Raw genomic sequence first — 12,047 nt, 5'->3', positions numbered from 1 at the left:
TCGGGCTATATACCGACAAACCACACTCATAGATCAGCAAAACTCGTGTCCAGTCATTATGGAAGCACGAGAGGTGGTCCATGGACCGTCAAAGAGCTGCACTGCATGGAGCTTAGAGGTCGTAGGTCAAGTCATTTAGACGGGTAATGGAATACTGAAGTTAATCAAAACGTCAACCCAGAGTCTGACTCGAGTAGTTGGTCTTGAGAATTTAGTTGTAGAGGCTCGACGGCAGTTCAAATATCAGGCTATTCGCTATTGCCTGAAATGACGGTACGAACAGTAATTACGTACCCCTGAAAGCTTATTCAAATTTTAACACTCGTACTCAAGACTGTCTGATCGATGTGACTTTCTCCCCTAAGAACCTGCTGCGACAATAACCAACTTCTCGAAGTCTCACGATCAAATCAGTCTAATCATCTAGAACCATCTCACATGACAGTGTGTCGTCTGTCATATTCAGCAATCCACATGGTGTAAATCCTTTGAAGGTCAACGTAGCAAAACATAATACCATCCAACTAATGCCTAGACCGAGGACAGTGATGGGCACTACGGATAGCGACGACTTCGCGGCGGATACTCCAACAGCGGTCTAGAATACAATCTGTAATTCATACCACTGCCATGGAGTTACTATATCCATTACTAATGCCCTCATATCCACTGCCGTCGTTAGTATAGCCGTGCGTGAATGGGAGAGTTTCTTGCCTACACTCGATCCCCGGACATTTTTCTCAGCTTGCGGATACATACATAGTACAAGTGGCGCCAATCTCTTTCATAAAGATTGCTGAATGCAGACCCATGGTGCTGTTTAGATTTCGCGTCGAGTGCATCGCGATTGTTGTCTGTTTCCTTTCTTGTCCTTCTTTATGGTCGCATGCTCTATCACGCTCCCACACTGTTGACGGGAACAATTTCTCCCCTGGGCTCCAGCCCAGTATGTGGATATATACTTTCATGGCTTCTTTCGGGCTCGTCCCGATTGACAGAAACTAGACAACATGATATGCCTACTACCTGATGTATAGAATAGACATGTTTGTGTGATGATATTGCATGTCAGTATGTGCTGCACTAAAATGGCGGGTTGTCGGGTCAAAATGTGACTGAGGCATAGTGGGAGTTCATCATCTGATGGGTAAATCGGTGTTGTTATGATGCGGCGGTCACGTTCGGCATGTTTGTCACTATGATACCACAAGATATTAAAAGAATTCAAGATTCGATGAGAGTGAATTAGAGGACAATAATCCCTGAAGTGATAGCAAACGGGTATATCCGCCCCTGAACGCCAATAGATATTTACACGAAGATTCTTATTCGAGTTGTGCGCCGCCACTTCTCGTCGGACAATATCAGACGTTCGAGTGACAGGGTCATGACCAGCAGACTGTGGTTCAAGCTATATACTCGTGGACTCCTTTCGATCCGATGGCGTTCGTTTCGCCGCTTGGTGAACGGTTTGCGCGATGACGACCGATGCCTTCAGTGTTGATCTCTCGGGTTATCGCTACTTCCACTACCTTTCTTATTGAGCGATCACTATTGACCGTGGACATGGAATGGGTCCAGCCATCTAAACTCGTGTTGCTCGCCGCAGTTGAATCAGACTGGTAGCGCTGATGACGCCCTTGCTGGTGCCTTCGAAGATTTCCAGGGCTGGGCCCGCGAGCGGATGAGCTTGACCCATATCTCTTTGGATAGTGTCTCGGATGTCGTAAGCTCAGATTCGTTTTGGGAACGGCAACCGACGATCGATAGCCGGGGCGCATCATTTTAGAATACTTTGAACCTACGCGGTCGCTGGAGTCGGTGAGAGATACATACCGGCGGTGGTGGCGTGCCTTGGAATCCCTCAGACTGTGGATACTTGAGGCTGTGGAGTCGTTAGAATTAAAGTGGTTGTTATATCTTTTGAGCTGTTTGGTCGACGAAAAACTGAACATCGCATTCTTTGGAGGAAATGGCGGCGACAGTGCGGCCTTTCCACCACTGATATTGGCAGTGTATGAGTTTCTTTTGTCGTTATCGTCGAAAGGCTGAGATCCATCAGGAGCATGGGCCTGTTTGAAGGTTGACATGCGAAGCTGTTCGCTCCCATAACGTGAATAGCCCTTGTTGTGACCGGACTGGCTCCGACTTCCAGACACGGTGTTTGAGATTCCGTGACAGGCCAGAGAGATAGCGGCTCTCAGGAGTGGGCGTAATGTGGCAAGTGAGCCTGCGACAATGCCGATCCCTGGTTCGATCGTGCTCCAGAATGCGAGGTTGCTTGCGTTCTCTGGGATGAGCGTCAACTAATGTACCTCACGTGGGGTTTCAAGTATCATACGGAAGAAATCTGGCCCAAAAACACTACCGTTTATGAATTTAAGCCTAATCATACTAGCAACAGAACTTCTGCGATAATTGTCTTTTAGTCGGGATCCTGTCATTAATAGATGTGGTAACTTACGTGGCCCCGAGACTAATGACAAATGTCACGGAGATTTTCGCTCGCCGGCCCATCTGCGAGTTTCTGAGCATCCATATAGGGATCAAGACAAAGGTCAGGTCTGCGATGATATTTGTGATCGAGTACATGTAGCTGAAACCGAGATTGACCGAACGTGGTAAACACTTGTCGTGAATGATGTTCTGGAAAAGTTTTGTAGGCAAACCACACTGGAAGGTCGCTAGGAAAGCGTATGTTGTACCAGCAGCAGTGGCAAAGCTCAAAGCAACGTAGAAGGCCCATCTTTGCCAAGGTCGTAATAGAACTCTCAGAAAGAAGAGTCCTATGGACACCTTTGAGGCGAGTTTTGGTCAGTGTAGTTTACGCAGAGGGTCAGATACAGCCATACCTTGAGGAAAATAGTGGTGAGAATATAGAATACTTCAGATAATACAACATACTTATGAGGCCGTCAGTATGGTTCTCTCAATTAGCCACAAAAACGTACGATTGCAGTCCGCGGGAGCGTGTCAGCAAGAGGCCTTTTCCGAAATCCTCCACGATCGATGAGGACTACCATGAAGGCGCAATAGATTGAGAACAAAAGCTGTTCAGTTCAGTCAGTTTACAGTGCTCAACACCGTAAGAGGTATGACAGACCGAGGTGAGAAGCATAAAGAAATCGTCCCAGCCGATCGATCTCGACTTGATGTGTTTTCCACGATACCAGAATCTGCAGAATCTGGCGATGACGGTCAACCAAGCAAGAGGCAGAAGAGCACATACAGCAGCTTGCTCAACTCCCGCCGGCGTACCAGTGCCGTCGAACATGATTGATCTCGATTTATTGTTGTAAGATTAGTGCATGACGGAACCCTTCTGGAGTCAAGCAGCAGGAAGTGATCATTTAAGGGAAGCGGACACTGCACATCTGCTGACTTACCCATTCAGGACAGTCACCTTCGCATACACTGCGGCTTTAATGGCGTTGGGGTATGGTAAATGTCGACATGACATTAACAGATGGCCCAGTTGCCAGTCTTGGGAGAGCCATGCCGAATCCTTTAAAAGCCGTGTGAATGGTAGTTGGCGCCAGTAGTGATACAAGGCAACTAGATCCAGAAACATCGGATGTCGATATAGAGCTGATCGGCCGCAGAAGCTCTCGCCAATAGCATAGACTCCCCACCGTGTTACGACTCAGATAAGCAAGATATGTTCAAACACACGTATGCACTTCGTTGATCCGAGGAGCAGATTGTGGTTTGAATGCTCTCCTAGCTCTTTGGACATAGCAATACAGGACTCTTACAAGTAGAGACTTGTGAAAGATAGCATAGCAGTGCGATCGGAAGGACAAGCGAACCTAAGACAGGTGTTCTTTTCTTAGCATATTGAAGGCGATATTGCCAGCAGACCGGGCCTGGCTCGACCGCCAGAGAAGCAAGAGAAACGACCGCGGTGGGAAGTCGATTCGAAATTCCCGAATTCCTCTCTGACAATATATTCGCTTCATATTGTAGCGCTGAGAGGGCAAGAAGTAGTATGATGCATACTCTTGGACTTCAAGGTCAAGCTTGGTAAGTTCTTGGGGAGATACGAAGTGAAAGCCACAAGAGGAGCCTCGTAAGGCTGCAGGTACAAGTGAGGCAAGGCAACAAATTGGCACGGGCCGCCAAGACTCAGTCAAATTTCTTCCACCCAAATGCCATTCCTTTCGCACCTCCAAACATTCTTCCATCACTCAATGAGCTCCAGATCTTCACTCCATTCAACCCTTTATGAACTGTGATACTCGCACTAATCCGCATGCCGCGGCTGGTACCTTTCTGCACCACTAGATCACCGCAGAATTTTGTCGACTGGCGTGAACGCCGCAGACAAAACGCGCGGCCTTACTGGCTACGTTGACAGGTGGCGAATGAACTTGTCGAGTTTACCGCTCGAATCACCCTCAAGAAACTGTAGGATCACCTTTCTGCCTTTCCAGCTGAAGGCATTGTCGTTCAACAAAGAAAATGGTAAGTCGAACCCCTCCCCCCTCACATTCCCTTCATGAATAACACCAATTCCACATGAGGATAAATCATACAAAAGTACAGAATTTTTCAAAATATGTTGTTCTTTTTCTTACACATTCTGATCTCCGCCTTTGTATATATGATTTGCTCGTTTGTTTTGACCAGATCATTTTTGACTGACGGATATCATCAGGTGCGGAATCTCTGGGATCTGTGCACATGCTGCTGCACCATAGAATGCTGAATACAATCACATAGGGCTGAAACCCAATTGATGTTTGCTGTTTGCTGCGTACACGACAAAGTCCCGTGCTATATATATGCCACTTCTGCATCTCTCTGGTAGGACGTACTCACTTACTGACAACAAGCTCATGTCCAGGAACGTCGGCAAGGCTCGCTCTGAGGTGAACGGTTCGTGTGACCACCCCTCTCCCGACTCTCAGATCCGTTGCCTTCCATGCAAACGCCTCGAACACCACTACCCACAGCACGCTCAGTCGCATTCTGACAGCTCCTTGAATTAATCCGCTCAACAAACCGCTGATTCGTCAATTCAAATGCACTGTTCCTGAATGCGATTTGTCCCAGTAGCATGGAGTGTCTCACAGTCGAACAAGGGCCTACACCCACATTGGGGAAAAGTGCGTCGTAATCTGGTCTTAACATGAGACACACACAACACAATTATCACAATCAGACGACGTAGTGAATTACCACACGGACTGCTATTGCGGTGGAGTGGGATGATGGACAGCAGTGTTAGCCAACGTGAAGGCTTAGTCCGCGCGTTTTGTTAGTGAAATATCTCATATGATAGGGCAATGCAATACCTGTGAATACATCCAAATGAGTTCCCTCGCGCGAGCACATACCACCACCACATCCGAAACGCAAAAAAGTCAGCAGTAACGACTGTATATTCAAGATAAACACTACCCCCAACAAAGCACCCAACCAGCAATCCCAACACATCCCCCAAACCCTCTCCCAACCTAGATTCAAAATCCAATCTCCATCCTCCCCCAATCGTTGCTATACACCACCCACCACTCCAAATCTCACCATAACATCCCAATCCAAGATTCCCCGACGTAGTAGTAATCCCACCACAACCATCTACAAAAACGACGCAGTCGGAGTAGGCTGAGGCCTCGGCGGCCTCGGTCCAGGTGTCCCACTCGGGGGAGGAGGCGGTGGTCTGGAGAAGCTGGGAGGGGGCGCACGACGGGCCAGGCCAGAAGGAGGTGGGGGTCTAGGTGGGGGAGTCTATTCGCAGAAAGTGTTAAAGTCTCGATATGGTACGGACTGAGTGAGAGAGACTAGAGGGGACAAGACAAGACAAGACAAGACATGAGAAAGGGGAGAGAGAGAGAGGGGGGGGACATACACCCGAGGGACGTGGAGGAGGGGGAAAGGGAGGAGGAGTCTGGTGTATGTGCTGTTAGTCTTTTGTGTAATGTAGATGCGGAGAGAGTGCAGGACGAACGCCGGATGGAGGTGGTGGTGGGGGGCGAGTGAAGGTCTGGATAGTGGATTAGACTAGACATGAGCGAATACATGCGCCGAGATGCCTTACTGGGAAGTTTGGGGGAAGCTTAGGGAGGCGGGAAGCAGCCTGTGAAGCAATCAGTCTGAGAAGTTAGTATACCTTATCGAGTGTATGTGCGACTGACTTCGACGGGGATGGCAGCGACGGCGCCAATGGCGGCGAAGGCTAGGAACAGAGCCTTGATTGCGACCATGGTCGATCACAGATGGATAGCGTAGATAGCGAAAGACTGGAGATTGTAGGACTTGGTTGCTAGTGAGGTATTTCGAAAGACGCGAAATGTTGTTGTTTTTATACTTGGATGTCTGCTCTTGTCTTCGTCGAGTGTGCCATCGCGGTGTACGAGTGATGCAACATAACAGCTACTGGTTACGGAATGCGTTTCCGGACTTGCTGTATCGGTGTATATTGTTCCGTGCCAAAGGTTTATTACAAGTGATAGTAGGGTCGACGCCGGACAGCGCGAATATATCTCGGAGTCTAGCTATAGCTTCATGGAGAAGGCCAGAGTACTTAATCTTGTGGGATCTTCGCATCTTGCCCGGTGAAGATAAAGTGGTGGCTTATGAAGTCGAATCGGAGCAGAATGTAGAAATGTGGTGCAACATGAGTACCACTGGAACGGTGTTGATGAGAACACAGACAGGGTCAAAGGATATACTGTCGGGTACTCCTATCGTAGATCCCCTCACCCATGCTCGAACGTGGGAAGAAATTCACCGTCATCCTAGTATGTGCATTGAACTTCTTCAATTTTGGCTCGAACCTACCCAGCATCAGCAGCTGTCCGAGAGCTTGATGTTGAACAACACTATCGCAGATCATCACGGTTGTCTTTGAGTTCGCAACGGATATCAAGTGTTGCTTTGGACTAGGGTAAGTCTGGGATTGATGCTCTGGTTCATGCGCCGGGCGCCTCGCAATTACCAGAATCTGATCCTGCTCTCGTTACATTGACGCCTACCTGTGATGATACTAGTATATGATTTTTCATATAGGAAGCCCACGTTGAGACTGGAACGCTTACTGAAAAGTATGCCACGCGGTAGGCCTGAAGTTCGGATCAGTATGTAGTATAGAGTGGGGACGCGTAAGTCAATCAAGCTTCTTGTGTTTGCAAGGCTTGACCATGGGGCATTGACTTGAAATTGTATCGCCGTATTAAACTAGATGATCTATCTGCGCTAATTCCAAAGAGGCTGAAGAATTGACGTGATGCCGGGGAATGCAGAAAATGCTTGTAGTTATAGTCTTGGTCTGGCAGGACCTAACGTGGCGAATAAACGATACCCCTGGTGTGGTCAGGGGTACAGCAAAGTCTGAGACGTGTGTAAAGTTTCTTGCGACTAGGATGTTAACGAACCTAGGTCATCACGATGATACTGTAAATGATCTTGAATCGTCAGCATATGTGGCACGGATAGCGGTTTGTTCCGTGTGTTGCAATTTATGGCCATAGTCAAGGAAGATGGTTATGTCAATGGTCGCGCTAGTCAATGTGTTGTTAATGGTAATGCTATTGCCCTTATGTTCTTATATTCATTGCTTTCGACGCCTTCGTTCTACAGATAGGCTACTCGTTGTCGTAACTCATGTCTTTTCAATCCAGTCCCTAGCCACTCTCCAACATCCGTCCATGCGATCTTATCGTGAAGAGGTGTGCTTCGTTCAGTAGTTCTCTACTTCTTGCAAACAACTTTGGCAAGATCGGCTAGAGCTTCGCGGCGCTTGTACTTTGCATCCTCGATCACACCTATGCCATGATCAGCGATACGTAAACATACAGGATAATCCAGAGTTACTTACCAGCATCGGCATCGCTAGAGAAGTTTCCCGACCATTGAACAAAGGTCTGACCTTCGTGCGTTCCAGAAGTGACAGGAAAGAGCTTGATTGTGCTGATGACGGACGAGTACGTCAATGCAGGCTGCGAGGAGATGACAGAGTAGGTGATGTAGTAGTCGATGGACTAACACATCCACAGTTAGCGATATGCTCGACGAGCCCATCACTATACATACAGAATGTGCTTCCTGCTTGACCTCCAGCTCGGTTCCATCCTTGAAAGCCCACTTGACGATGTCGGTCTCCGGGGAAGCTCCCTTGACGAATTCACTGGTGGTGAGACTAGACCAGAACTTTGAGAAGTCCTGGAGCTTGATCAAGTGCCAGACATCGCTGAACGGGGCGTCAATGACGGCTGACTCGACGACGGAGGTGGAGGTGGGGATTCGGTCAGACATTCCGCTGGCTGCTTAGATTCTGAGTGAAGTTGTTTGTTGATGCTTGAATCCAGGATTGCGTGCGAGTGAGTACCTAGCCTACACTGCACCCAGCGCCTGCTGCCCCACTACGGCGTTGTGACGTAGCTACAGGTATGAATGCTATACCTGCTAGCTAGTGCCCTACAAAGTTACAGTAGACCACACATAGTACATTAAATAGACGTTTAGTCTATATCAAGTATATATGAGATCCAAGTTTTATGCAAAATTTGGAATATCGACTTAGCTCTATGATAATTCTATCTACCTCAGAGCGATAGATAGGTATTCAACACTACTACTTTAAGCTTAGATCATTGTAGGGCTCCTCTAACCGAATTCGGCCTAGTAGTTGATGCGGGCGTTTCTAGTCGGAATGGCATTCATAAAATAGATCCTGATAGACGCGTAGTCTCGGTATATCCATCATATCTGACTCATCGCAGAACGCGTACAGTAAGACCACATTCGGGTCCGACTAGAGACCTCACATATCTACTGCAGAGTCGACTTTTCAGATTCGGATGCGAAAGTGCATCGGCAGTCGGGGCGTCGGGCACTTCTATCTCCCGCGATCAAGCCACAATGTGGCGAATCCACAAGTAAACACCAGGCTTACGCACCGTAGAAGCCTGTCGACGTCCATGTCAGTCAGCAACCACCAAAGACAAAACATGATTTTCTTTCAGGAATGCAGTAGAACGTTCCGCGGTCGACTATTTCCCGCTTAACAATACAGGCTTCTCGGGGCCTCGAGGGGCGGTTGGCTGTGGTGCTGGAATGGTGACTGGTCTCTGAAGTCGCCTCCGTGTGAGTGTGTGAGTGTGTGTGCGTACGCGTCCATTCTGCCTGGATCTAGGTAGGGATATATATATATTGCTCTTTCTTCTGCTTTGTGTATCTCGTTCTTTGTCCATCATCAACAATCACTTCTCTCACTCACCTACATACATCTATCTCAACCAAGTCATCGGAATCACAACAACACAAACATGCCCTCCATCCAATACCTCAACCAAACTGCCCCGTTCTGGGACTTCATCGCCAACATGGAAGAGCAAGGCTCGCAGCACCCGTTCTTCAATGCCCAACGAGGCCGTCACGAAGGCGGACAGCAACACCCTTTCGCCTGGGGCTTCGGCGGTCCTCGCGCATTCCACCACGGCCCGCCTCCCCCCCCAGGTCCCGGCAACGCAGACTACATCCCACCACCTCCTCCTCCTCCACCGCCTCGCGGCGCAGAAGGCATTCCACCACCTCCAGACGCCCCCCAACACGGCCCCTTGCCTCACCACCCACACCCACACCCACACTCCCACCCACGCGGTGGCTGCCACGGCCGACGGGGCCACGGCTTCGGCGGACGAGGAGGACGCGGCGGTCCATTCGGCGGCTTCCCCATGGGCGGCCTGGGCGCATGGCTAAACAGCTTGGCCGACGACGAGAACACAAACGGCAACACGCGTGAGGCCACCGCGCAGGAAGACTTCGAGCCCGAGGCCGACGTGTTCGACACCGAGGCCTCCTTCGTCGTGCACGTCTCCCTTGCCGGCGCCAAGAAGGAAGACGTCGGCGTCAGCTGGGACGCCGAGAAGTCCGAGTTGAGCATCGCGGGCGTCATCCATCGGCCTGGTGACGAGGACTTTGTCAAGACGCTGGCCTTGAATGAGAGGCGTGTTGGCGCGTTTGAAAGGAAGGTGCGATTGGGGAGCAGGGCGAACCCGGCGCCTGTGGACGCGGATATGATTACTGCGAAGCTCGAGGATGGGATCCTGAGAGTTGATGTGCCGAAGTTGGATAAGGACTATGTCGAGATCAAGAAGGTCGATATCGCATAGACGACCTGATCAGAGCACAGCGCTGGAGGATGGTGTTTTGGAGTCTGGACATACCCATGTAGGGTCGGAGCGATTATATAACAAATAAATAAAAGAAAAAAAATTTTGGTCATTTCTCGAATAGTAACTGATTCGTTGCTGTCCTCGTGTACACTACATGTTTGAATTCATGCCGTGGGGAGAAAAGGTAGAGTATTGTCTGCATACCTGGTAAAAGGCCAGTTGTCTGAGACGAAACTCTCTTCGTAACTGTGACCATGACAAGGTCAGGTCGATCTCCCGATCTATGGTGACTGAAAGTACGAAGGCTGTTTTCGTCTATACAATGCTATGTACTTATTCCTATGTTGGTTCAATAGCACTGCAGTCATTCCATGCACTACGCATGGCAAATAGATTTTGCGACGTGCCTGTCGAGCGCGTTTACCCTTGCGAGGTTGAGAAACGCTCGGGAAAGCCGATATTCACATTTCAGTGGTGTGGTAGCCGCGATTGATGGCGTTCTGGTGTAAGAGCAGAAATAGGATGCCGGTTGTGTGGCAATGATATGCATGTATTCAGCATGTACAGTACTGCTGATAGCCCGGTCATGGGTCTGTCATGATATAAATACTTCAGATCTAGGCCTTGCGCAGAACGGAGAAAGCAGTTCATGCCGACGATGAGGCTTCGTTTTTCTAATGCGAGATATGCTGGCTGGCGCACAGTTTTGTGCTGTACAAGATGTATTCAATGAGTGTGTTGTGATATAATCAAAGCGCTGCTAATAAAACAGAGTGATTCGAACAAGGATCAAATGTCGTTCTCGGTGTCCATGTCGTTATCCTTCCAGTCATCGGCCTTGAAAAAGGTCGCTTCCTCAAAGTCGACCCCATCGTTGGGTGGTGGTGTGAAATTGAAACTGTGTAGCGTTGATTGTTGCTGCGCGAGTCGCGGGCTGCGACGGCGACCTAGTTTGGGCCGTGCAAATGCTCGTGACGAGTGTGTTTGCGGCTGAGGGAAGGGTAGTCCGAGATCCTCGTCGTCATCTACTTGCAACGCGCGTTTTGACGAGCGCTTCGTGGTGTTCATGTTTGCGTTCGCATTTGAGAAAGAGGGCTGGAGGATTGGGTTGCGCGCCGGCATGCTATCCGTGGAAAGATTACTGGCTGATGATATATTGGACTCTTGCGAGGAGAACGGAAAGTCAAGAGGGTCGGCCGATTGCAAATTTACTCCGCTTGCGTCTACGGGAATATAGTCGCTGCCGAGTCCCGATGTGCTGTACGTTCGCTCCTGCGGGCCGTATCCACCAACGTTGAGCAAGCCACAATATGGCTGTAATTCCGCAGGTCGCGCGGCACTGACCGTGCTTGGGGCATCTGGAAGTCTTACGTCGGTCGAACGGACGTCATGAAAGCCGAGCTTATGTGTTTTGTAGCCTTCTGGGACGGATTTGCGCACTCTCATGCCAACGGTGAGAAGATTGGACTGGATGGAGGCTGGGAGGGCTGGGGCGAGCCCTTCACGGTCGGATACCACCTGGCCAGGCGACGATGACTCTGATGAGGGGGCATTGCGGAAGAACGTGTCGAGAGAAGTTTGATTCGAAGGAAGAAATGCTCGCTTTTGTCGATGCGAGGACGGCGTCGAAGAAGGCATTGTGTTGACGAATAGTAGCGTTCGCAGCAAGATGGGAAGCAGAATTTCGATGGCAGAAACAGAGAAGGCAACCTGAATGGAGTGGAGATTTATGACATGAAAGGAAGAGAGAACAGAGGAAAGGTGGGGTATAGTGATAGAGAGGTTGACGTTGACGTTGACGTTGAGGGTGTTAGGGGCATTCGGGGTGCAGAGAAATGAAGACGCGTTGCGCGAACGGACGCGTCTGAGCGTGTTCTTGGCAACTAGTCTGTTTCGGGTATAGAGCGGCTGGAATAACGTCCTGCT

At 49.5% G+C, this 12,047-nt stretch overlaps 6 protein-coding genes across 6 annotated transcripts; 2 read left to right on the top strand and 4 right to left on the bottom strand.

Annotated features, from left to right (window-relative positions):
* Positions 1-1,406: 1,406 nt before the first annotated feature.
* EJ05DRAFT_501502 (uncharacterized protein) lies at positions 1,407-3,274 on the bottom strand (the record flags this gene model as incomplete). Its single annotated transcript, XM_033747123.1, has 6 exons — positions 1,407-2,290; positions 2,342-2,409; positions 2,465-2,796; positions 2,853-2,903; positions 2,952-3,050; positions 3,104-3,274. The coding sequence occupies 6 exons, from the start codon at positions 3,272-3,274 to the stop codon at positions 1,407-1,409; spliced, it is 1,605 nt and encodes a 534-aa protein (XP_033599414.1).
* Positions 3,275-5,583: 2,309 nt separating this feature from the next.
* Positions 5,584-6,209, bottom strand: EJ05DRAFT_501501 (uncharacterized protein; the record flags this gene model as incomplete). Its single annotated transcript, XM_033747122.1, has 5 exons — positions 5,584-5,733; positions 5,855-5,893; positions 5,954-5,989; positions 6,044-6,082; positions 6,141-6,209. The coding sequence occupies 5 exons, from the start codon at positions 6,207-6,209 to the stop codon at positions 5,584-5,586; spliced, it is 333 nt and encodes a 110-aa protein (XP_033599413.1).
* Positions 6,210-6,226: 17 nt separating this feature from the next.
* On the top strand, positions 6,227-7,023 carry EJ05DRAFT_477177 (uncharacterized protein). The gene has a single exon (XM_033744192.1). The coding sequence runs from the start codon at positions 6,365-6,367 to the stop codon at positions 6,854-6,856; it is 492 nt and encodes a 163-aa protein (XP_033599412.1). The 5' UTR covers positions 6,227-6,364; the 3' UTR covers positions 6,857-7,023.
* Positions 7,024-7,476: 453 nt separating this feature from the next.
* On the bottom strand, positions 7,477-8,259 carry EJ05DRAFT_511712 (Bet v1-like protein; the record flags this gene model as incomplete). The annotated part of the gene is made up of 3 exons (XM_033748260.1): positions 7,477-7,769; positions 7,823-7,985; positions 8,038-8,259. 3 exons carry the CDS (start codon positions 8,257-8,259, stop codon positions 7,696-7,698), a joined length of 459 nt encoding a protein of 152 aa, XP_033599411.1. The 3' UTR covers positions 7,477-7,695.
* Positions 8,260-8,797: 538 nt separating this feature from the next.
* EJ05DRAFT_477175 (uncharacterized protein) lies at positions 8,798-10,557 on the top strand. Its single transcript, XM_033744191.1, has one exon. It carries the CDS (start codon positions 9,273-9,275, stop codon positions 10,116-10,118), a length of 846 nt encoding a protein of 281 aa, XP_033599410.1. The 5' UTR covers positions 8,798-9,272; the 3' UTR covers positions 10,119-10,557.
* Positions 10,558-10,762: 205 nt separating this feature from the next.
* EJ05DRAFT_48852 (uncharacterized protein) lies at positions 10,763-11,845 on the bottom strand. The gene has a single exon (XM_033745720.1). The coding sequence runs from the start codon at positions 11,757-11,759 to the stop codon at positions 10,911-10,913; it is 849 nt and encodes a 282-aa protein (XP_033599409.1). The 5' UTR covers positions 11,760-11,845; the 3' UTR covers positions 10,763-10,910.
* Positions 11,846-12,047: the final 202 nt, after the last annotated feature.

Source organism: Pseudovirgaria hyperparasitica (genome assembly GCF_010093815.1).
Source record: "Pseudovirgaria hyperparasitica strain CBS 121739 unplaced genomic scaffold EJ05scaffold_10, whole genome shotgun sequence".
NCBI classification, from domain to species: Eukaryota; Fungi; Ascomycota; class Dothideomycetes; order Acrospermales; family Acrospermaceae; genus Pseudovirgaria; species Pseudovirgaria hyperparasitica.
This window is presented reverse-complemented; position numbering and strand designations above follow the sequence as displayed.